The following is a 26,052-nucleotide window of genomic DNA, read 5'->3' as shown; positions in this document are numbered from 1 at the left end:
TTTTTTTTTTTTAACTGACCAAAAATGCAGCAAGCAAGATTTTTAACACCACAACGGAAAAACGCAACGGCCCAGTGGGAAGACATAGAATTTATAGAGATGCATTTTTCTTGCTCTAAAGGTACCGATAATGGCTGACAAATTCATATTCATTTAAATTCCTGATATTATGCCGAATATGATACAATTATATATAAAAAATATATATATATAAAAAAAAATGACTTTTCGGATTTGGCTAGGTGCATCCTAAATTTTCGGTTTCGGCAAAATTCTATTCAGTGCACCTCCTAGTTTCTACTTTAAAGGTGGTATCAGTCAAGGTTTATGTTGCTTCGATATGCACTTTGTGATCTGTTTGTTCAGTATTTTTATTTTTAACACATTTCATTAAAGTATGTGTTTTTTACTTGCAGGTTTACACAATAGAGTCATCTTCTATGTCCAAGCAAGTTATGGAGAAGGTTTGTGTACATTCTGTATTATACACTGCAATGGATACATTTTACATTTTTCTGTTCAAAGAGCCTTGCATAAAAACAACAGAGTAATGTAAAGTGTGTTGCCCAGAGTATTTGTTTTCTAGAGCAGGTTAATGCAGAAAGTAATACATTTTTATTGGCTAATTTAAAGAATATGTTACCTCAACATTTCATATCATCATAAAACTTTTGACTTGTCGCTGACATAACTGATGCTTATGTTCGTTTCTGGTTGGTGACTCAGAAAGTAATAATACCAGGCTTACATTACAGTGAGGGGAAAAAAGTATTTGATCCCCTGCTGATTTTGTACGTTTGCACACTGCCAAAGAAATGATCAGTCTATAATTTTAATGGTAGTTTTATTTTAACAGTGAAAGACAGAATAACAACAAAATATCCAGAAAAACGCATTTCAAAAAAGTTATACATTGATTTGCATTTTAATGAGTGAAATAAGTATTTGACCCCTTTTCAAAACATGACTTAGTACTTGGTGGCAAAACCCTTGTTGGCAATCACAGAGGTCAGATGTTTCTTGTAGTTGGCCACCAGGTTTACTCACATCTCATGAGGGATTTTGTTCTAGTCCTCTTTGGAGATCTTCTCCAAGTCATTATGGTTTCATGGCTTATGATGTTTGGTAACTCGAACCTTCAGCTCCCTCCACATATTTTCTTTGGGATTAAGGTCTGGAGACTGGCTAGGCCACTCCAGGACCTTAATGTGCTTCTTGAACCACTCCTTTGTTACCTTGGCCGTGTGCTTTGGGTCATTGTCATGATAGAATACCCATCCATGACCCATTTTCAATGCCTTGGCTGAGAGAAGGAGGTTCTCACCCAAGATTTGACGGCACATGGCCCCATCCATCGTCCCTTTGTTGCAGTGAAGTTGCCCTGTCCCTTTAGCAGAAAAAAACCCCAAAACCATAATGTTTCCACCTCCATATTGGATGGTGTTCTTGGGGTATTCCTCCTCCTCCTCCTCCTCCAAACACGTTGAGTTGATGCTAGAGAACTTGATTTTGGTCTCATATGACCACAACACTTTCTCCCCGTTCTCCTCTGAATCATGCAGATGTTCATTAGCAATCTTCAGACAGGCCTGTACATGTGCTTTATTGAGCAAGGAGACCTTGCTGCAGGATTTCAGTCCTTCACTGCATAGTGTGTTGCCAATTGTTTTCTTGGTGACTAGGGTCCCAGCTGCCTTGAGATAATTGACAAGCTCCTCCTATGTAGTTCTTAGATTCCTCACCATGCTCGTAATCATTGAAACTCCACGAGGTGAGATCTTGCATGGGGCCCTAGACTGAGGGAGATTGACAGTAGTTTTGTGTTTCTTCCATTTGCAAATAATCGCACCACCTGTTGTCACTCTTTCACTAAGCTGCTTGGTGATGGTCTTGTAGCCCATTCCAGCCTTTTGTTGGTCTACAATCTTGTTTATGACATCCTTGAACAGCTCTTTGGTCTTGGCCATGGTGGAAAGCTAACAATCTGATTGCTTCCTTCTGTGGACAGGTGTCTTTTATACTGGTAACAAGCTGAGATTAGGAGCACTCCCTTTTAAGAGTGCTCCTAATCTCAGCTCATTACCTTTATAGAAGACACCTGGGAGCCAGAAATCTTGATAGGGGTCAAATACTTATTTCACTCATTAAAATGCAAATCAATTTATAACTTTTTTGAAATGCGTTTTTCTGGATATTTTTGTAGTTCTGACTCTCACTGTTAAAATAAACCTACCATTAAAATTATAGACTGATAATTTTTTTGTCAGTGGACAAATGTACAAAATCAGCAGGGGCGCGAATACTTTTTTCCCTCACTGTAAAGTGGTTGTAAATGCTGAAGGTTTTTGACCTTATTGCATTCTTCGTACAGTTCTCCCCCCAGCCCCACTTATACTTGAGCCTACTTATCTTCATCCAGTGACATAGTATAATATGTTTTTTATAAAAAAAAAAAAATAATAATAATAAATATAATATATATATATATATATTTTTTTTTTTTTACGTTTTGGATAGCACAGGGAAGGGTGGAGTTACACTTGATAAATGTACCTGTTCCAACATACATGCAAAAATCTTGTTTGTAACCCGGGGACCTGCTGTATAGCAGGGATATGCAATTAGCGGACCTCCAGCTGTTGCAGAACTACAAGTCCCATGAGGCATAGCAAGACTGACAGCCACAAGCATGACACGCAGAGGCATTATGGGACTTGTAGTTTTACAACAGCTGGAGGTCCGATAATTGCATATCCCTGCTGTATAGGGTTTATTTTAAAGGGACAGTACACAAAAGACTAGTAGTTCAATGATATGTGTATTCTGGTAAGTAGGACCACCTACTGGTGAAAGTTAGTGTTATTACTGTGAGCTTTAATACTACATTTTTAAGCATGTTCACTCAGCGGTGTCCGAGGGTGAAAAGGTGTCTTCATACACACCTAAATATCACATCATACTTACTGTATATACAGATGTGTAAACATATTGTATGCACTTCCCCTATGTCTTTACGGCATATAAAGCAGTAATGGAGAGAAGAGATGAGGAGCTGAATTTGACAGTGACAGAGCTTCATAAACTGTAATGGCACTTATGCAAGGGAAAGAAGGGACCGGTGTCCACAATATTTTTGTATATGTAATGAGGTGGCTAAACTTCCGGGTGGTGACAACATTGGGGGATCAGGCATTTGCATTGTGCCTGAATAGCATTGTTGGCTCAGGACAGGAAATTGAGTCATAAACAGCAAAAGGGCCAGGCGCATGAATGTATCCGAGAAAGAAAGGAACAAATATTATCAACAAAAGGAGCGCAGTTCCAGTAAAATAATGAAAAGTAAAATTAGATGTAAAAGTAACACACTTTAATTCCAGATGAGACCATTCATGTACCAGATACAATTCATCATAGGCAGTGTATCAAAATTCCAACGATAAACCCAGAGGAAAGGAATGTGCACCTGTCAACACTGACTCGGCTTCCATAAGATCTGAGCGATGATGTCGGTAATCTCCGTTGCAAAGGTCAGATCCCAAACATTCCAGACAAAGCTGAATGCAAATGGGCTATCCCGAGCCCCGGAGCTCACAGCAGGAAACAGAAAGCCCCGGGAGGCTCACTCAAAACCAGAACTCGTTGGATGGATTGGAGCTGTGAAGGCAATAAAAGGCAGCAGGAGCAGGGAGAGGGGCAGCGCTGCTGGGTCCGGGCATGAACCTGCACCCGCAACCACCAAACAGTCTCAAGCTGGTCACTGATTACAGGGCAGAGAAAGGAGAAAAGGGAAAGAAGATGGAGCGATGAGCTCAATCACAAGTGAACTACATGTTCCAGGGATTAGCCCCTTTGTCAGGTTGTGTGATAAGAGCTGGATGGAAAAGTAACTTAAATACAAATTTTAAGGGTGGGACAGGCAAGCGGCCCCATAAAAATTGCCCTACATAAATATATTAGCAGAACAATACTAGGTTTTCAAGAGTGATTATGCAAATACGCACACTTGGAAATGATGGTGATAATAATAAGCACATGATGAATAAAATTCACATGATTAAAATTATAAAAAACTAACTTGGCAAATCGCTATGTAAAAATATATATAAGACACAGTAATACGAAGTCATAGAAAAATATTACAGACAAAAAAGAAAAAAAAGGGGGGGAAACTTCAACTACAACAATAAGACAATAATATATATGATGAAATAAAAATGATAAATAATGAAAAAATAATAATCATCAGAAAAAATTGATAATAATTATATATATAGAGAGAGAGAGATATCTCTCTAAATGCTGTTAACCACATATAATAACTCAAGGGGAGGAGAGGTATCCAGGTTTCATTCAATATCAGTATGGATATCGAGATCCTCGTTTGAACCATGAGGGGAAATTGTGTCAGTATGAGGGAAAGGGCAAGATCGACAGGTAAATTCTAAAGAGTATCTCAGAGTTTAAAAAATGTGCACATTTTACGTGGATATGTTTAATAGGAAATTTGCATAATATTGATGATCAGTTTTGCATGGAGAGACACATTAATACAGAATGCTTCTTGAAAACTTACCCATAAACATAGTTATTATTTTCTATTCTTTAGCTGTTACTAACCAACCATCTCAAAGAGGCAATTACAGTCCTACAGAAAGCACCAGAAAGCATTACTGCTGCTAATCTCGGGGACAAAAAGGTAACTTTTTATTTTTATTTTTTTCTTTTGGCCCAATATCGAGTTTTTAATCATTAGTGTTACCTGACCATTGGATTCTTCATTTAGGTCTCTGCTTTGATTGGTGAGCCATTCTTTACCACCAGCCTCCTTCCATGGCACAATCTGTACTTCTGGTATTCCCGCACTGCACTGTCAGACAACCTTGCTGAGGGCTGCACTGTGTTCCCTATGGCTGCTTCTCTTTATGTACTGGCTGTAGAATTTAAGGTAAGATGAGCAAACCGTGAGGGATATATGTGCCAAACATTCTCTGGCTTTGGCCTCAAAGGATAACTAAACCGAACACCAAAAATGTAATACATATTGCCACATCCAGTCCTTAGATGTATTGGCTGAATTTGTTTTCACTTTCAACTCAAAAAAAACATGGATCTTGTTATTAAAGCAGAGTTCCAGGCATCTTTTTTGCGTTTATTAACCACATAAGCCCCAGACCACTTTTTGCGATTCGGCACTACGTCACTTTTAACTGACAATTGCACGGTCGTGCGACATGGCTCCCAAACAAAATTTATGTCCTTTTTTTTCCCCCCACAAATAGAGCTTTCTTTTGGTGGTATTTGATCACCCCTGCAGTTTTTATAAATATTATAATATTTTTTTTTCACAGTTTAGGCCGGTACGTATTCTTGTACATATTTTTGGTAAAAAAAAATTGCAATTAGCGATTGATTGGTTTGCGCAAAAGTTATAGCTTTTACAAAATAGGGGATAGTTTTATGGCATTTTTATAAAAAAAATTTTTTTTACTAGTAATGGCGGCGATCAGCGATTTTTATTGTGACTGCGACATTATGGCAGACACATCAGACATTTTTGACACATTTTTGGGACCATTGTCATTTATACAGCAATCAGTGCTATACAAATGCACTGATTCCTGGTGTAAATGACACTGTCAGTGAAGGGGTTAACCACTAGGTGGCAGTGTAGTGGTTAAGTGTGTCCTGGGGGCGTGTTGCTAACTGTGGACGGGCGTGGCTGTGTTTTACACATCACTGATCTCTGCTCCAATCACAGGGAGCAGAGATCAGTGTCACTGTTGCTAGGCAGAACAGGGAGATGCTTGTTTACTTTAGCATCTCCCCGTTCTTCCTCCCTGTGAGAGGATAGCGGGTATTCCCGCAGAGATCGAGTCCATGGGACCCGCGATCGGACTCACAGAGGTCCCGACTGGCGCCGCGAGTGGTTAGCAGGCCACTGTGTGATTTTATATATATTTTCTTATTTTCTATGCTTTAGAATAATTTGTAATAAAATGTATGCTTTTTTTATTTTTATTTTTTTTAAGGCATTGTTACTGTCTGATGCCTATAAAGTCGATTATTCTGCCAAATCTACATATATACATATAGCTGTATATATTATTGGGGGGAGGGGTCACCGGCAAAGATACAAATAAATAACCAAATCTAAAAAACCCTGGTGAAGACTCCGCATAATTCCTGAAAAAAATAAAATATATATCAACCTCCACAATACCACACCTTACGTAAATGACACATGTCACAAAAACTTTATTCAATACCATTTTATTTTGGAGCTTTATTAGTGAGGAGCAACCAGTACACAAACTACCCAAAATGACCCTGATCAAAAGTTTACGTACGCTTGTGTTCACACCTGTGATCTGTTTGCTTGTAATTAGTGTGTGTATGTCAGTCAATGAGTTCTGGACTCCTGACAGACCCTTGCATCTTTCATCCAGTGCTGCACTGAAGTTTCTGGATTCTCAGTCATGGGGAAAGCAAAAGAACTGTCAAAGGATCTGAGGGAAAAGGTAATTGAACTGTATAAAACAGGAAAAGGATATAAAAAGATATCCAAGGATTTGAGAATGCCAATCAGCAGTGTTCAAACTCTAATCAAGAAGTGGAAAATGAGAGCTTCTGTTGAAACCAAACCACGGTCAGGTAGACCAACTAGAATTTTAGCCACAACTGCCAGGAAAATTGTTCAGGATGCAAACTTTAGGTGAAATACAGGACTCTCTGAAAACATGTGGTGTGGCCGTTTCAAGATACACAATAAGGAGGCATTTGAAGAACGATGGGCTGCATGGTCGAGTCTCCACAAGAAAGCCATTACTACGAAAATGCCACAAAGTATCCTGCTTACAATCTGCCAAATAGCACAGAGACAAGCCTCAAACCTTCTGGCACAAAGTCATTTGGAGCGATGAGACCAAAATTTAGCTTTTTGGCCACAACAATAAACTCTACATTTGAAGAGGAGTCAACATGGCCTATGATGAAAGGTACACCATTCCTACTGTGAAACACGGAAGTTGATCGCTGATGTTTTGGGGATGTGTGAGCTACAAAGACACAGGAAATTTGGTCAAAATTGATGGCAAGATGAATGCAGTCAGTTATCAAAAAATACTGGAGGAACATTTGCATTCATCAGCCAGGAAGCTGTGCATGGGACGTACTTGGACATTCCAACATGACAATGATCCAAAACACAAGGCCAAGTCGACCTGTCATTGGCTACAGCAGAATAAAGAGAAGGTTCTGGAGTGGCCATCTCAGTCTCCTGACCTCAATATCATTGAGCCACTCTAGAGAGTTCTCAAATGTGCAGTTCATGCAAGACAGCCCAAGAATTTACAGTAACTGGAAGCTTTTTGCCAAGAGGAATGGGCAGCTTTACCATCTGAGAAGATAGAGAGCCTTATCTACAAATACCACTAAAGACTTCAAGCTGTCACTGATGTTAAAGGGGGCAATACACGATATTAAGAACTTGAGTATGTAAAATTTTCATCAGGATCGTTTGGGTAGTTTCTGTTGTGATTATGATTTAAAGAGTAAACAGTTGATTGATAATAAATGGCTTCAGTCAAACACTAACATGAGTGAAAAAAGTTTTTTTGTGTCATCATCCATATTCTCTGAAAAATGGCCAAAAAATCATAAATTCTGCCAGGGTATGTAAACTTATGAGCACAACTGTATGAGCTTTCACAGTTAAGTAACTACATGCCAGTTTACAGCCCTGTACATTTGGTAGAACTTTCACAGTTTTGCTATGTACACACGATCAGACATTCCAACAACAAAACCGTGGATTTTTTTTCTGACGGATGTTTGCTCAAACTTGTCTTGCATACACATGGTCACACAAAATGTTGTCGGAAATTCCGAACGTCAAGAACGCGGTGAGGTACAACACGTACGACGAGCCAAGAAAAATGAAGTTCAATAGCCAGTGCGGCTCTTCTGCTTGATTCCGAGGATGCGTGGACCTTTGTGCGTCGAGATTGTGTACACACGCTCGGAATTTCCGTCAAGAAGTCTTCTTGTCGAAAAAGTTTGGAACCTGCTCTCAAACAGTTGTCGGAAATTCCGACAGCAAATGTCCGATGGAGCATGCACACGGTCGGAATTTCCAACAACAAGCTCACATCGAACATTTGTTGTCAAAAAATCCTATAGTTTTTATGGCCCATTTGAGTTATCCTGGCCACAATTGCATCCTTGAGATCAATGTACCTCTACCATATCAAAATTATATTTGTATACATGTATTGCACAAATGATTAATATCTCTTATACTGTGATGAAATATCAGAGGGCATCGTTTGGTGATTTTAGGATTTTTTGTTTATGTCTATGATTTGGAATGGTATTTAATAAAGTTTTTGTGACATGCAATATTCAGATAAAGTGTTGTATTGTGGAGGTTGATTATATATCATTTCTTTCTTTTTTTTTTTCAAGAATTATGTAGAGGAGGTAGTCTAAACCATGATTTTTTAGATTTGGCTATTTATTCATAGTAAAGGTACAGTAGTTTGTGTATTATAATTCTAATGCCCCATACACACTATCAGTTTTTCTGCTGAGTTTTTCCTTCAGATTTACCAAAACCATATAACCTGAGGTTTCAATTTGTATGCAATAAGGCAGACCCTTGCACTACATGGTTTTGGTAAACCTGAAGGAAAAACTCAGCAGAAAAACTGATAGTGTGTATGGGGCTTTAAAGCGGTAGTATGGTAAAAAAAACATGGGCACCGGGTGGTATAAACCATAATGTGCAACCCCCCTAATAATCTTAATTCGGCATTTTCCATGAAAAAAAAGTTTATCAACATTTCTCGGGGCTGAGAGATGACTATAAACAATGTATCATTTAGTTCTTTAGATCAATGGATTATAAATGAGGTCAATTTAACCACTAAGGGGCGGTTTACACTGCTGCGGTGCAAATTTTGCACAAATTTGATCCGATTGCATTGTGAACTATCGTTGTGAATTCTTTGTGTTCTGGCGACTCTACTGCGATTCTAGGCAAATATTGCATTGAATTCGCATCGCACACAGATCAAACTCGCACAGGACCCTTTTTGTACGCACCTTAGATTCGCAACACACTGATGTGAACTGTACTAATGGAAAACTGTTATTTAAATGACTTGCGAATTTGAGCGATCGCAACGGCTTAAATTCGCAATCAAATTTGCAGCAGTGTGAACCAACTCTTAAAGAATAAGCCTTTTTCTGACACCACTTGTCCAAGTTAAAATAAGTATTTTTTTGCTAAAAAATTACTTGGAACCTCCAAACATTATATACACTTTTTTTTAGCAGAGACTCTAGAGCAGGGGTAGACAACCTTTGCCCTCCAGCTATGGTGAAACTACAAGACCCTGACAATCACAGTCATGACTCCTAGAGGTAGAGGCATGATGGGATTTGTAGTTTCACCACAGCTGGCTTGCCGAGGTTGCCCTAGAGAATAAAATGGTGATTGTTGCAATATTTTATGTCACACTGTATTCGCGCAGCGGTCTTTTAAATGCAACTTTGTGGGAAGAAATTCACTTCAATAAAATCAAAAAGAAACGGTAAAGTTACCTCAATTGTTTTGTAGAATGTGAAAGATAATATTATGCCGTGAGAATCGTGATCTTTATTCTAAGCAAAAAAATCATGATTCTCATTTTAGCCAGAATCAGGCAGCTCTATGGCATAATTAACTTTAGAAGGAAGCCTTCCAGTGGTGCGCTGTCACCGCTGACAGGGCTTCTATCTTCACCCCGTCTCCTTTCTGGGTTTGTGGGCTGTGGCCGCTTGAATGGCTGGCTGAGTCACAATGACGTCACTCCTGCCCATGCTCTGTAGGGATGGCACTTTAACATTTTTATAGGACATTTATGTCCAGAATGAAATAAAATTCTTAATATTTTATTGTGTAAAAAAAAAAAAAAAAATGATCAGTCAGTCAGTACAGCCTGTCATCCTGCAGATGGTGCTGCAAACAGTAATGTGTTGGGTTTTGAAGCAGATGCTGATGTCCTGCAGTTATGTATTATGTAATATAAATAAAATAGAAATATATAAACATTTCTGCTGAGCATAAGGTTAATATTTAATCGTAGCAATAGTGAGGGTGAGCTGTTACAAGTAAAATTCATTATTACCTGTTTTCTATAAACATTGCTTTCTATTAAAAATATATGAAATTGACATCCAGCTTAGTAATTCTGTGAAGAGGAAATTCACCTTAACATAACATTTGGGTGGTGGATGATTGAGGAAAATTCACTATTAAAAAATGAGCTCCTTCCCGACTCAGGCTTTAAGCCCCTCCTCACCATACAACCTATTTTGCATTCTTCACCGAGGTATTAGGAGTGTGTCTCTTGGCATATGACTTACACATTTGGTTACCCATCAATGCTTTAATAATGCAGGATATATTCCATACCCCTGTTATAGGTGACTTTACCTGCTCTGTTCATTTGAATTACATTTTCAAAATGTAATCATTTTTTTTTTTAACTCCATTAAACTATAGTCACTGGGAAGCTTTGTCAGCTTTCTGTATTCTCAGTATTTTCTGTTAGCTCTGTATTTCTTTTTTGGTACTTCCTGAAAATCCTTAGGCCCCTTCCACACTGGGTGGGCACTGTTGGAATCCACCTGCTCATTGGGGAATCTGTCCGCTGATCCCTGCTGAGCAGGTGGACTGGTCCATGTCCGCTCCGCTTATGCAGAGTAGATACAGACACAGCCCCCTCTTTTATGGGTGGTAAGATGTAAACAGACCGCCTGTCCATTTACACCCAACTGTCAGCCGATCCAATCCGCCAGACGGGCGACGAATGGATCCCCATCCATCTGTTTTTAGAATATAGGATCAGATCAGATGTCAGCGCGTGTCAACGCGTGACACATGACCATTGATACCTGCCGATCTATAGGGGAAATTGGAGGATCGGGTCCGCCTGAAAAACTGACAGGTGGATTAGATCGGTCCGCTAGTGTGAAAGGGGCCTTATGGAACAAAAAAAACTACACAAGCTCCACCTTATCCTAATTTTGAAGGATGACTAGGGAAACAAGTAAATTTGATACTAGAGACCGAAGAATTCTCTACAGGCATCACCTCCTCTAAAATATATTCAAAAAGTACCAAGAAACAAAATTGGGCATTTTGAGGTACAAAAAAACAAATCAAATTGATATTACAAATTTCATAATTTTATTTAAACAAGCATGGTTAAAAAGAGAATAGCATTTAAAACTAGAGCATGGAAAGTCATGTGGTCACAATACAAAAGTTGGTTGCCTCTACATGTTTCACCACAATTGTGGCTTCTTCTGGAGCTTTTGTAGGACCTTAATACAATGTCACTGAAAGAAAACAAATTTTGAATTTTAATACAGTAAATCCAAATAAAAAGGGAAAAAAAGAAGAGAAATAAAAAGGAAAAAGACACACAGACGCCCAAAGGATCTATCACATTTTACAATTCATATATTCACATAATTACAATAATATATAGATCGTCTGATGGATGCACTCTCACAGCAGAAGTGATCAAGGTTCCAAATGGTCCTCAGGGCCCACCAAGAGATCCAATGAGGTGTCAGTGTACCGTAAAAAAAGGGGGGGGGGGACAATAGCCTTACATTCACACCTGCAAAGGCATATAGTCGAATAAACTTGGTGCACCACTCTTATTATCACTTAAGCCAATCATTTTACCCATACTATAATTCAACTTTGCCCTATCCTGTTGTGATAAGAATTCAAGAAATTCTCAGGTTGATAATTATATCGTTCCCAAAACATATACTCCATATACATTTGGTAAGCTTCAAGGGGACTGTGACCTCTAAAAAAAAAAAAACACATTCATCAGAGTTTTCTTGTAAAGCTAAGATTTTTCTAGATGGATATAACCATAAACTTGGCAAGTTCCTCTTACCTAAACATTTCCTTCATTGAAGATAACCGTATTCCTTTCCTTAGTATAAATATGATACCATTGAACCAGGCAAGATCAGTGTTGATTAATCTATTCCAAGGGAGTATCCCCTATTAGAGGAATGATAGGTTAGTGTCAAAGACCTATGTTCAACAAAAAGCTGGAATCAGGTTGCCACAATCTTACACAAGATCAACTTTTCACCTTGGAAAAAAATCCTGCAGGTACCATACAGGGCGATCGGCCACAACAACATCGCCTCCACCCTGAGGGTCTTAAGTATCCACTTAATCCCGGTGGCGTCTGATGTCACCACCGGTATACGAACGCTCATTGGCTGGTCCCAAATCCCAACAGCTGTCTCCCATCAATAAAGAGACACGGAAACGTTCGCGGCAGCGTTCCGCACATGCCCGAACCTGCCGCGGCTATTTTGGAAACTCAGTTTTCCCTTACTCTATTACATTCTCCCCTTTGCTTGCGGCTATGTTCCGCGCATGCGCGAACCCGCCGTGGCCATTTTGTAAACGACATTTTCCCTTAATTTGGTTCCCGCACATGATCCATCTGACTGGGACCACATTACAACATGTTGTAAACTCTAACGAGCAGGGCCCTCTGATGAGCAGCATGGGGATTCATGTGTAAATAATTAAATGTAACAACCCGCACTCTGACCAAAGTAAATTTTTAAAGGGGCAGGAGAATCATAAAGAAAACAAAAAATATATAGAACAGCATCAAAGTGGATATAATACAGGGATGGGTATCAAAACCCAGGCGAACAAGCTAATTACCAAAGAGGAAGAACAGGGAGAGAGAGGGAGAAACATCAAGGATGCCACCTGAAAACAAGACCAAATACCTAAAGTGGGGTCCCAAGCATACAGGCCATAAAGGGGACAGCAAGGACCCAAACCATGTCAGGAGTCAGAGTGACACACCATCAGAAGAACTTCACAAAAATAATTTAATACATTTGTAAATTAGAAATGCAGATTAACCATTGCCGAAGCCCCTTAATTCATAGGTATAAGAGTAGTGGATGGCCAAGGAGATAGAAAACCAAAGCACCTTAGGGCAACAAATCATCCCAAGGTCATGGTTAAACCTATAAAAAATGTAGCCCTGGATGTTTGATGGCAGACAGATTGAAAATCCATTTTGTTTCTCGCTGTAGAAGCAATTTGTCTACATCACCCCCTCTCTCGTTTAGGGGGATGTATTCCAAGGCAAAAAACATCTTTGTAGCATCAAATTGGTGATAAAGACCCATGTGGCAACTGATGGGCCTTTCAAATTTCTTTGCATTTATCAATCCAACCTTATTCCGTAATTCTATGGAAACATGGTCTCTTGGTCTTTCCAATATAGAACGTACCACATTGGCATTCCATATAATACACGATGCCTAGCGTTTGGCAATTGGCAAAGAAGTGATGAAATGTATTGACAGAAGTTACATTTGCCACATTTGTCAGTACCACAAACCTTGGGAAATCTTTTCTTCCTGGTGACTATGGACTAGTTTGTCTCTTAAGGATTTGGATCTAAATGTAATTTCTGGGTATTCTTTTATATGTTTGGCAACTTTTTCATCCACCCTCCAAAAGGTGCCAAAACTTTCTTATTATATTCCAAACCTGACTTTGAATAACATGTAATTAATCTTGCATTACTATCCTCTGTCAATCTCAATCCATGTATTAGGGAGTTTCTATCTTGTCTGTTGGCCTGCTGGTAGGCTCTCGTCAATAGATTCTTACTGTATCCTTTCTTTTTGAGACGTTGTTTTAATGCTTTAGACTCACAAAATCATCCTATTTAGAGCAATTACGTTTTAGCCGCAAATGTAATATATACAACCCACACCCCCAATCATGGGGGATTGAGTTATAGAGAGCCTCTACATTGAGGGATACCAACCAAGCCCTCTCTAGCATATCAATGCCGTCCAAGGCTCGGATGAGGTTACTAGTGTCCTGAATATGGGAGGTGAGTGCTTTAATGTGGTCCCAAGTAAGCGTCAATTAATTGGCTAGCGGGCTCAGTTAGACTTCCATTACATTCCAGTTTACTATTGGCCTCCCAGAGGTTTTATTAGGCTTTTATGAATTTTTGGTAACTCGTACAAAGTTGGCGTTTTGGGAGTTCTTACATAAAGGAATTCAAGTGTTTTTTTGTCGATAGTGCCTTTTGAAAAAGCCTCATCAATAAGGCCTCTAAATTTGTTAGTCATTCTTTCCAAATAGATCTCAGGTATCCTTCTATAACATTCTTGGTTGTGCAGTATGTCCAAAACCATTTGTTCATATTGGGCTACCTCTATTATGACGATGTTTCCACTTTTATCTGGAGGCTTTATAACTAAATGGGAATGGTTTCTTAATTCATCCAAGGATGACTAGGGAAAAATTGCCACAAAAAAATATATATATCCTTACCAGCACTGCAAAGCTCTGTTGCTGTAAAGCTATTTCTTTGATATAATTTATCCTACTGCTGCAGCTACTTGTTTCGAGTATTTGTCGTGGCCACATTCAGGGAATTTTATTAACCGTGTTTAAGACACGCAGTACAATTCTAACATGCCTCCACGCATAAATGTCGCTGCAGGTGAAAGAATTGTATATCTGTTGTAGGCAGAAGGCACACTGAAGCGCTCTGACCCCAGTGCAGCTGTTCTTCCTCTCACAGCTTCCGTTGTCACATAATCTTGTATCTGGGAGGGTGGAGCCTGATTAAGCCGACAGAATCCTTAACAAATGGTGACAGAGGGGGTACCATTGACGAATATGTCAATCTGTTGCACTGCATGCAGGGACAGGCACTCTGCTTATCTATCTGCTGGCATACACCAACTTGGAGTAAGTCTTAAAGCAGAGTTCCACCCAAAAATGAACTTCAGCTTTCAGTGATGGTGACCCCCATGTTGTGCCACATTTGGCATGTAATTTTTTTTGGGGGGGGGTGGCGGATACCCTCTTTTTAGAGGCACCCAGTTCCCACTTCCTCCCGGGGCTCTGCGGTGCCGGAAAGGAAGTTCACTTCTCCCCCCCTTCCTCCCTGCAATTTTCTGGGACACGTCACAGGTCCCAGAAGATTGCCCAGCCATTCACAGCATGACTCGCGCATGCCCGATGTGAAGCCACAGCCGGGCGCCCACTGTAACAATGCCGGCACCACAGAGAGAAGGGGGAGAGGATCGGGACCTCATTCGTCTGGATCATGGGATAAGTGAGTGTTCCATTTATTAAAAGTCAGCAGCTACACTTTTTGTAGCTGCTGACTTTTAAATGGGTGGAACTCCACTTTAATTACCTCCAGCTTCGTCATCTATAAACTGGAGGTAATTCTTTTTAATTTGGTGCATAATTAGGTCCATTTTGTAAAATTGGTGCTATTAAAGCAGATTTCCACCCAGTGGTTCCTGCGTTGTCCTGCTAAGATCCTCACGCCCGACCACAGCACCACCATGTTCTTTCTGACATCGGCTCATCCAGGGTCGGTGGGCAGGCCATCTAATGACACGCCGATAGGCCTGTCCCCTCCTCCTTTCCTGAATGAAAGTCTATGTCTCCTGGGATATGTGACGTGCATAGTCCGGGAGGCACAGCAGGATAGTGTGCACGTCGTTCACGTAGGCGAATTACATACTTGGGAAGGTAGGGCCGGACAGCTTCCCAGAAAGAAAAAAATAAACAGGGCTATACATATACAGGATGGGAGGAGGGGTGGAGGGGAGAAAGGAAGTTGGTTAAGAGGGTGAAGATCTGCTTTAAGAACTACCCTAATCTGCCACGCGTCACTAAAGTTACCAAAACAGGTGGCAAGGACTTTTTGAATCTGGCACAGGCCTTTTTAAAAGGTCTTAGTGTCAGAAAAGTGTTTTTAGTGATTTATATATTCCCCCGATTGAGTTCAGTGAGCTGTCTGCAAGATGATGATACGGCACAGCAGTACAGGGAAGATGTTGCGAGAGGAACAGTTTGGTTGCAAAATTTTGTTCAAGTGGTTGTAAACCCTTCCATATACCCAGTGAAGTGACTGGCCTCAGGTGATGCACAGAGATTAAACAAATCCTTAATTGTACCTGTCTTCTCTTCTCTACATCTGTTCAGATCCAGAATTTATACTGCTTGTCTGAGCTGAAGTTATAATCTGCAGTTCTCAATGCTTAGGTGCTTATCTAATCGTTTTTTGAAACTATTGATGCCCCCATGTTGAGACCACCGCCCGTGGAAGGGAATCCTTACTACTCTTACCACATCCTTACTACTCTTACAGTAAAGAACCCTCTACGTAGTTTAAGGTTAAACCTCTTTTCTTCTAATTTTAATGACTAGCCATGTGTCTTGTTAAACTCCCTTCTGCAAAAAAGTTTTATCCCTATTGTGGGGTCACCAGTACAGTATTTGTAAATTTAAATCATATCCCCTCTGAAGCATCTCTTCTCCAGAGAGAATAAGTTCAGTGCTTGCAACCTTTCTTCATAACTAATGTCCTCCAGACCCTTTATTGGCTTTGTTGCCCTTCTTTGCACTTGCTCCATTTCCAGTACATCCTTCCTGAGGACTGGTGCCCAGAACTGGACAGCGTACTCCAGGTGCGGCCAGACCAGAGTCTTGTAGAGTGGGGGAATTATCGTTTTATCTCTGGAGTTAATCTCTTTTTAATGCATGCCAATGTTTGGTTCGCTTTGTTAGCAGCAGCAGCAGCTGCTGAGCCTATCATCTACTGGGACCCCCAGGTCCTTTTCCATCCTAGATTCCCCCAGAGGTTCTCCAACTAGTGTATAGATTGCACTCATATTTTTTCCACCCAAATGCATTATTTTACATTTTTCTATATTAAACCTCATTTGCTATCTAGTTGCTCACCCCATTTATTTGTTCAGATCTTCTTGCAAGCTTTCCACATCCTGCGGACAAGTTATTGTGCTGCTTAGCTTAGTATCGTCCCGCAAATACAGAAATTGAACTGTCGTTCATGAAAAAATGAAATAGGATTGGTCCTATTACAGAACCCTGGGGGACCCCATTACCCACCCCTGACCATTCTGAGTATTCCCCATTTATCACCACACTCTGAACTCGTCCGTGTAGCCAGTTTTTCTATCCATGTACTCACCCTACGGTCCATGCCAACAGATGTTATTTTGTACAGTAAACGTTTATGGAGAACTGTGTCAAATGCTCTTGCAAAATCCAGATACACCACGTCTACGGGCCTTCCTTTATCTAGATGACAACTCGCCTCATAAAAGATTAATAGATTGGTTGGGAAAGAACGATTCTTCATGAATCCATGCTGATTACTGCTAACGATAGTTTTCATTACTAAAATCTTGTATATAGTCCCTTATCATCCCCTCCAAGAACTTGCATACTATTGGTGTTAGGCTAACTGGTCTGTAATTCCTAGAGGTGTATTTTGGGCCCTTTTTAAATATTGGTGCTACGTTGGCTTTTCTCCAATCCGCTGGTACCATTCCAGTTAGTAGACTGTCAGTAAAAATTAGGAACAATGGTCTGGCAATTACTTGACTGAGTTCCCCAAGTACCCTCAGGTGCAAGCCATCTGGTCCTGGTTATACTTGCCTGTTCTGTGAAATGGTTTTGCACAGAGCAGCCCTGATCTTCCTCTTCTCGGGTCCCAGCCAGGGGTCCTGGCTCCACCCCCTGCCGAGTGCCCCTTTAGCAACCTGCTTGCCATGAGAAACACAGAGCAAGACTGTGCCCCGCCCTCACTCCCTCATCATTGGCTCTGATTGACAGCAGCAGTAGCCAATGACTACTGCTGCTGTATCTGAGCCAATGAGGAGCGAGAGAGCCTAGGTTCTAATGCACATCGCTGGATCAAGATTGAGTGGAGTTAAGGTATGTATTTATCGGCGGCGCTGAGGGGGAAGCTGCATGCAGAAGTTTTTTTTTTACCTTACTGCATAGGAAAAAAAAACCCAAGTGGCAAAATTTTCTAAACCTTGGAAAAGTTACCTAGGAAGTATAAACACATTTTAAGTCTTCCAAATCACTTTTTCCTGCTTTTAGATGTTCCTGCTTTAGATGCGATTAAACCCCTTTAGTTGCGTTTTCTCCTGTTTAGAGTGTCTTATCGGATCTCGGATGCACAGAATTCTGTTTTTCTCTAAATGCAGGTAAACTTACCATATCTATGGTAATAATGCAGAAAAATACTTAATACTCACCCAGTGTGAATGGCAACATTGAAAACGCATTACATGCTTTATTTTGGATTTAAAAACATCCTCTAAATGCATATAAACACAGATTTGACAGTGCTAGTGTCAATGAGGCCTTAGATGTAGGAGCCATAGTATTGCTGTCCCTGGTTTTTAGTATGTAATACTATGAATGTTATGCTGCAGACGTTAGTAAAATCTCAGAATGATCCAGTCATTGCACTTTTCAGTTTAGAAAAAAAATCAAGAATTAAAAATAATTGCCCTGTAGCATGCTGTCCTTTTCCACTACCTGTGTCATTATATCTAAGCTATTTAAATACATCAGTTATCTGTTCCTATGAAAGCCCCGCGGCCTCTTCTATTGGAGTCACGCTTCATGCGTCTTCAATAGAGACAACCCAGGCCTATTATACTTGCTGCCTGCATGGTGGCCTGTATGTTATGATTAAATTCTGTGTACCTCGATAAATACCTTACCTTATTAAGTGCAGAGAAAATTGCTGTATGGGATTTTTAAATGAAATGCATTTTAAATGTAGAAAACATTCAGAAATCTAGAAAACATTGGGATGAATGAATTCATGTTCATGATTAACTCATGAGGCCGGCAGACCCAAAAAAGAATACAGTGATGGCTCAGAAGGCTTATTTATTTATTTATTTATTTTTATGACATTACCACTAAAATGTATTTTCACCCATAGTTTGGCAAAATCTTATTATAATTGCACTTTTTGTGTGTGTGTGTGTGTGTGTATGTGTGTGTATATATATATATATATATATATATATATATCCATATACACTTACAGTATATGTATAGTAAGGAATGGGCACGTGCAAATCTACAGTAAATCAAACCACAAAAGTCATGAAAATACATCAAAGCAACTGCAAAAGAAGGACAGGATCAAAAGTGGAGGAGTTGCTTAAAGCAATCGAATCAATTCCTTGTTTCAGGTGGAATTGCTAACAGTCTCTTGTTTTTCATGCAAATAATCTGAGTGTCTGACATCTTGTTTGCTAAAGCCCCTTCCACACAGGGCAGTCTCTGCTAGGCATTCACTTGCTCAGCTTGGTATCTGTCCCCTGATCCCCGCTTATGCAGGGCTCTCACAGATACAGCTGGCTCTTGCCTATGGGTGGTCGAATGTAAATGGGACCGCCTGTCCATTTACACCCGGCTGCCATCTGATCCGCTAGACGGTAGGGAAACCGATCCCCATCCGTTTTTATCAGATTGAATGTCGGCAGGTGTAAATGAACATGTCTGTTTACACATGCCGCTCAATAGAGGAGGATGGAGGGTCTGATTAGGTCCACCTGAAAAAATGACAGAGGACCCAATCGGTCTGCCTGTGTGAAAAGAGTCTATCATAAAAAGTTGTCCTGTCTATTCCCCCAACCTCCACTACCATACCAATTTTTACCTTCTTTTTTTTGGGGGGGGGGGGCATTCATTGCTGATCTACTTTAGCCTATTTTAGGCACTTCTGTTTATATGCACTCGCTTCATTGTCAGCTGCACATAATTGCTCTTTACTTCCTCATTGACCATGCCTGAGCAACGTGTGTCTGCTCAGCTGCATTTAGTTTCAGCCAGGAGCATGTGTGACAGGAGCAAACCTATGAGACCGTTGCGCCCCCCCATTATTACAGGAATTAACTGCAAACTGACTTTTTAGGTATTATTTTGAAGTGACATTAAAGGCATATTAAAACAAAAAAAAGGCAATGGAGCCTATATTTCTTCTACCCTCCAGTTTTTTTTCCTGTGAAAACATAAAGTGAGGGGAGCAACGCTAGAGCCAGAGACAACGAAAGGTGACACATAGCCAGGTAGGTGTAGGAGAAGGAGAGCAGGACGGGTAGTGGGGTGTTTTTACCTTAAAGTGGAAGTTCAGGCAAAACCTAACTAACGCTAAACCTGCTTTCTGCTGGTCTGCGCTGGGGACAGCTTGATTCAATACAAACTCCTACACAGGATCTACCTCACGCCTACATGTTCACACAGAATATTCCCCTATGTTCCTGCAGAGTGCTGGCGGTGCTCAGCGTACTTTATCCAGATTCTTGGCAGTGTCCTCATATCCAAAGTTTTTGTTAAGTGGTAGCGGTAGTTAATATTCTCTGTAACCACTATCCATGTGCCCCGAACTGTGGAGATTTGTTTGCTGGGTCTGGTAGATACTTTGGCTCATCTTAGGGTCTATATCCAAGGAAAATGATTCTTCTCCAATAGAAATCTCCATCTGCCCCAAATTTAACCTTGTGGAAAAAATTAGTTAACACTAATTTACCACAGTACGAGGCCACCTATTTAGCGAGAGTATGCCCTAAAAAGTTCCCCAAGGTTTGGGACATTTGGGTGTAGGACATGTCTACTAACGCTGACCCTGATCCTCCAAACTAGTAGACTACCTAACAAAACCAGGTGAACATATGTGTATATGTGAACCCACCCCAAACATGCATGTCTAAGCCCTTGTACACACGGTCGGACATTCTGACAACCAAATCCGACGGATTTTGTCCAACGGATTTTGTCCGAAACTGTTGCATACACACAGTCGGACAAAGTTGTCGGAAAATCCGATCATTCAGAACGTGATGACATTATTTCGTTACGATGGGACTACGTTCAGGCTAGTAGCCAATAGCTTTGGTCTAGGAATTTGATCTGAGCATGCGTGGCACTTTGTCCGATCGGAATTCTCTACACATGATCGGACAAAGTCCGATCGGATCACGTTGTCGGAAAATTTTATAGCCCTGCTCTAAAACTTTGTTGGTCGGATATTCCGACGGAAACAGTCCTATGGAGCCCACACACTGTCGGATTATCCGACAACACGATCTGATCGGACATTTTCCGTCGGAATGTCCGACCGTGTGTACAAGGGCTAAGCCCTTGTACACACGATCGGAGATTCCGATGGAATGTGTCCGATCGGAGTGTTTTGTCGGATATTCCGAGTGTGTGTGGTCTGCATCGGACTGTTTCCGTCGGAATATCCGTCGGACCAAATTTTCCAACTTGCCGGAAATATTTTCCGACAAAATGCTCCGATCGGACATACTCCAATCATGTGTAGAGAATTCCGATCGGACAAAGTGCCACGCATGCTCAGATCAAATTCCTACATCAAAGCTATTGGCTACTAGCCTGAACGTAGTCCCATCGTAACAAAATAACGTCATCACGTTCCGAACGATCCGATTTTCCGACAACTTTGTCCGACCGTGTGTATGCAACAGTTTCGGACAAAATCCGTCGGACAAAATCCGACGGATTTGGTTGTCGGAATCTCCGACCCTGTGTACAAGGGCTTAGAGTTGTGACTTCCATCTTGTTAGTTTGCTTAATGCTATAACTCAATAGCTGATACCTATAATATACCAACAACTTCACCTGTTATTGAAGCATGTCATTTTGTCCTAGTGCCAATAGTGGCACTACTGTTAAGGTTATTTTTTATATAGTTTGTTTTATTGCAATCTTTATTGCTTGGGTATGCCCAATAGGCTCTGTTTTGTATCTTCAAATGTAAAACTCAATAAATAGAATAAAAAAAAAACTGCTTGCTGCCACATTCTAAACCTAATCTATCTAACCCTGTACAGCAAAAATTGCTATACTTTCCTATTCTGCAGCCGATCCAGTCAGGTCCCAGCATCAGCTATCAGTGGCGGCATGTGCAGAAGAGGCAGCCATCAATGGAAGCCCCATAGTAACTTTATGGGTAATGTCACTTCCCAGCCATTTCACAGCCATTGTCTGTCCTCTCCTGCACACAGCTTCCGCGCTGAAAACCGGACCAGATCGGCTGCGGAATAGGTAAGTAATGCAATTTTTGCTTTACAGGGTTAGATAGATTAGGTTTAGAATGTGGCAGAGAGCAGGTTTAGAGTTAGTTATATTTTGCCAAGACACTTTAATGCAGAAAGCCCTAGTTTAACAAATGCTGCAGCTGGGTAGTGCTGTAGTACAGAATTCCTGTGTTTTTGTTAGATGTGATTTTGATCATCTTTCAGTATATTCTAGGCTTTTGTTGAGATTAATTAAGAATAGAGTGCAAAAAGTATTTATTTTCCCTGACCTTTAAAGAGGAGCTCTGGTCTAATTTAAAAAAATTAAAAGTCAGCAGGTACAGTTCCTTTTAATAAACAAATACTCGCCTGTCCCAGCACTGTGCTCTCCGGATCCCTTTTTTCCATCAGTTTTCGGTCCCCAACAGCAGAAACGTATCTGTGGGCACCCGGCTGTGACAGCTTGCTGCTTCACAGCCGGGTGCCCACTGCACGCGTGTGAACTGTACTCCACAGCGTGGCTGGGTCCCATGGTCTTCTGGGATCTGTGACGTGTCCTAGAAGAATGCGTGGAGGAGAACTATTGCTCTGAGGCGATCTGAGCGGAGGTGGGAGCGTGCACCTGTCCAAACCAGGTAAAAAAGTGCCATTTATTAATGAGGAGCGGGGGAAGAGGCCTTAAAGCGAAACTTCCCATTTTTGGTGAAGCTCCACTTTAAGGCTGAACTCCAGACAGATTTCAAACACCATTTTCTGCAGTTGTATTTTTCAAAAGCAAATCTACTTTTACATAAAACTATCATACCTGCAGTCATCTGTATTGATATCAGCTTCTGTCATTCCTGTATATGCAACATCAGTGCGAGTGGAAGAGGCTGCTGCACAACTCCAAATTTGCTGACAGAGGGAGCAGGGATCAGATTTACATTAGTTTGTTACTGCAAGTGTATTTCATCTCTGATTGTTTGCCTGGGGTTAAGCTATAAAGGATACAGTAGTGCTTCATTAAACAGTTCTGAACTTGGCAAGGTTACAGTTTACCAGGATTATTTTTAATATTGGTCACTATATGCATCTCTGAACTTTTCGGCTTGGACAAGGTTTTCTGTGATCAATTGTATTCTGCAATGAAAAATATAATTTCTGGAGCTGGTCAAGTCTATTCTACCTGTTTAATTGAGCATGTTTTTCAGCTTTAAAAAATAAATAAAAAAAATCACTCTATGGCCAGGAAACATAACCAGAATAATAACCACCTTTTTCTCTATTGTAGCTAAATGATAGACCTTTGTCACTGACTATCCCAAGCCTGATGACTGATCTGTAAAGCTGGCCATAGACAGTTTGAATCTGGGCCGCTTCAGCTGGGACCACCTGAGATTCGCACCTTGCATGGGTAGGCTGGTTGTACCCAAGTCGATCCATCAATCAACTTGGGTACAACCAACAGGTCAGCTTTTTAGAATGCGATTATTGCCAGGGGCAATAATCACTGTGTTCTCCTGGCAGGGATAGCTCCCCCTGCCAGGAGAACACAGTAGCTTTAAGGCAGGGACTCTAACACTGACTTTATTAACTTTATTATTTTTATTATTATTTATTGACTTTATTTTTAATTGACACTGACTGTGTTGTTGGGGGAAATGAAGCAATTTTCTTTCCTACAACCCGTGTTTTTTCTGATATAAAGGGCACATATTTTGATAGTTAGACGTTCCTGAACATACCTGCAGGCTGCAGCAGCCTCCAGGCCTTGCTGAAATAATGAACCATTCTGACAGGAAAAAATGGAGACACTTTGTGGTAGTCTCCCATATACCACGCATTTCTGTGGGCCTATCCCTATATTGAGCTGCCTTAGTGGCCAGCAGGAATGTGAAGGAGGAGAAGGGGCATGCAGCACGCAACCTTCAATACTACTGCCCCATGCACATGGTCGGAAATTCCAATGGAAAAATTTTGATCAGATTATGGTGTCAGAAAATCTGATCGTGTGTGGGCTCTGTCGGATTTTACAACGCACAAAGTTTGAGACAGATTCCCAATTGGATTTAGGTTTGGACTTTGACTGGGACATTCTAAAACATGAATATGCTTTGATCTAAACTATTCCATTGTAGCTTTTGCTGTATGTTTAGGGTCGTTGTCCTGCTGGAAGGTGAACCTCCACCCCAGTCTCAAGTCTTTTGCTGACTCTAACAGGTTTTCTTTAAAGATTGCCCTGTATTTGGCTCCATCCATCTTCCCATCAACTCTGACCAGCTTCCCTGTCCCTGCTGAAGAACAGCATCCCCACAACATGATGCTGCCACCACCATGTTTCACAGTGGGGAAGGTGTGTTTAGGGTAATGTGCAGTGCTGGTTTTCCCCCACACATAAAGTTTTTTTTTTGTAGGCCAAAAAGTTAAGTTTTGATTTCATCTGACCAGAGCACCTTTTTCCACATTTGCTGTGTACCCCACATGGCTTCTTGCAAACTGCAAACAGGACTTCTTATGCCTTTCTTTCAACAATGGTTTTCTTCTTGCAAGTCTTCCATAAAGGCCAGATTTGTGGAGTGCATGACTAATAGTTGTCTTGTGGACAAATTCTTCCACCTGAGCTGTGGATATCTGCAGCTCCTCCAGACTTTCCATACCTCTTGGCTGCTTCTATGAATAATTTTCTCCTTTTCGGATAATGGATAACCTTCACACACTTTAATCTCATTAAATTTCACTGCATTGCACTCACATGTGGAATATCAAAGGCACACCATAAATAAATGCACAGCACTCCAAAACCAAAAGTAGCTGGATAATGGATGGCCACGGCAGACCCGGGGCTTATGAGATAGCAAGATATCAGCTGTATGGCTCACCCCTCCTCGTCCCAGCCCCCGTTGGTAGCCACTTGGTGTATACTGGTCAGCGTTCCGTGTCTACCTCAATGATCGCTCTGTAGCCACGCCTCCGACACGTTTCGTCATACAATTGACTTAATAATGGGAGCCTGGGTCTGCCGTGGCCATCCATTATCCAGCTACTTTTGGTTTTGGAGTGCTGTGCATTTGTTTATGGTGTGCCTTTGATATTCCACATGTGAGCGCAATGCAGTGAAATTTTATGAGATTAAAGTGTGTGAAGGTTTTATACTATCGGAGGCTGTTTTTTTAATTTACATGTGGAGTGTGTAAAGAGGATTAATCGGGAGTTGTGTTTTTGCCTCTGACTGACACCTGAAGATCTGTCACTTTTCATCCCTGTGAAAAGAGGGTTTAAGCGTCTATAGCCAAACACGGCAGTGTGAGGCATAAACAGCCGGTGAGTGTGTGCACATAAGGGGATTGAAGTCACGGCGGTGTGGTGGAGGAGTGTTCCTGGACGTTTTATGAATTAGAATTATAAGTGATTCACTGGTCACCATCTAATGAACATTGGACTTTTTGTGTTTAAAAACTGGACACTTTATTTCTTTCTTTATATATTTTATGCAATCACTCATTTCACAGGGTGTTTTCATTATAGTGTAAATTGTTATTAATCACTTTTACCTATGTTATTTGGATACCATTATTGGATACATTTGAGTTTAGAGTGTGTGCTATTGGCATATTCACTGAGTATTTAGCGCCGCTCATTCTACACTGTTTGGTGGGATTTTTTTGTACATTATTATTTATTTAGAGTGGCAGCAAGTTTTATTGCTTTTTTAATATTTGTGTAAGCGCAGTGGTGATATACAGGTGTGAGGGCGAAAGTGTGTATTATTGTTAGTGATTAAATACCACCAAAAGAAAGCTCTATTTGTATGAAGAAAATGATAAACAAATTGTTTGGGTACAGTGTAGCATGACGGTGCAATTGTCATTCAAAGTGCGACAGCGCTGCAAGCTGAAAAATGGCTTGGGCAGGAAGGGGGTGTTAGTGCCTGGTAGGCAAGTGGTAGGTCCACTGTAAAAAATAAATAAATAAAATCCAGGCAACTACATAAAACCTGATTTTTCAGGTACACTTTAGTCATAAGATAATTTTGTATTCCATCATCTAGCATTGTGATCAGGATATCTGCTTTTACATGGAGTTTCTGCATGT

The 26,052-nt window shown here is 40.7% G+C and overlaps 1 protein-coding gene across 2 annotated transcripts in view; it reads left to right on the top strand.

Annotated features, from left to right (window-relative positions):
- PRMT7 (protein arginine methyltransferase 7) overlaps positions 1 to 26,052 on the top strand; it is a 79,542-nt gene that overhangs the window by 37,815 nt on the left and 15,675 nt on the right. For both annotated transcript variants that reach the window (XM_077455450.1, XM_077455457.1), the window contains 3 exons: positions 417 to 464; positions 4,607 to 4,696; positions 4,784 to 4,945. In XM_077455450.1, the coding sequence (XP_077311576.1) occupies positions 417 to 464; positions 4,607 to 4,696; positions 4,784 to 4,945 (300 nt within the window). The remainder of the gene's footprint in view (positions 1 to 416; positions 465 to 4,606; positions 4,697 to 4,783; positions 4,946 to 26,052) is intronic.

Source organism: Lithobates pipiens, unplaced genomic scaffold, assembly GCF_037356315.1.
Source record: "Lithobates pipiens isolate NorthernLeopardFrog02 unplaced genomic scaffold, aLitPip1_a1.2 Scaffold_10, whole genome shotgun sequence".
NCBI lineage: Eukaryota > Metazoa > Chordata > Amphibia > Anura > Ranidae > Lithobates > Lithobates pipiens.
Note: the sequence above shows the minus strand (reverse complement) of the source record. Positions and strands in the feature narration are given on the sequence as shown.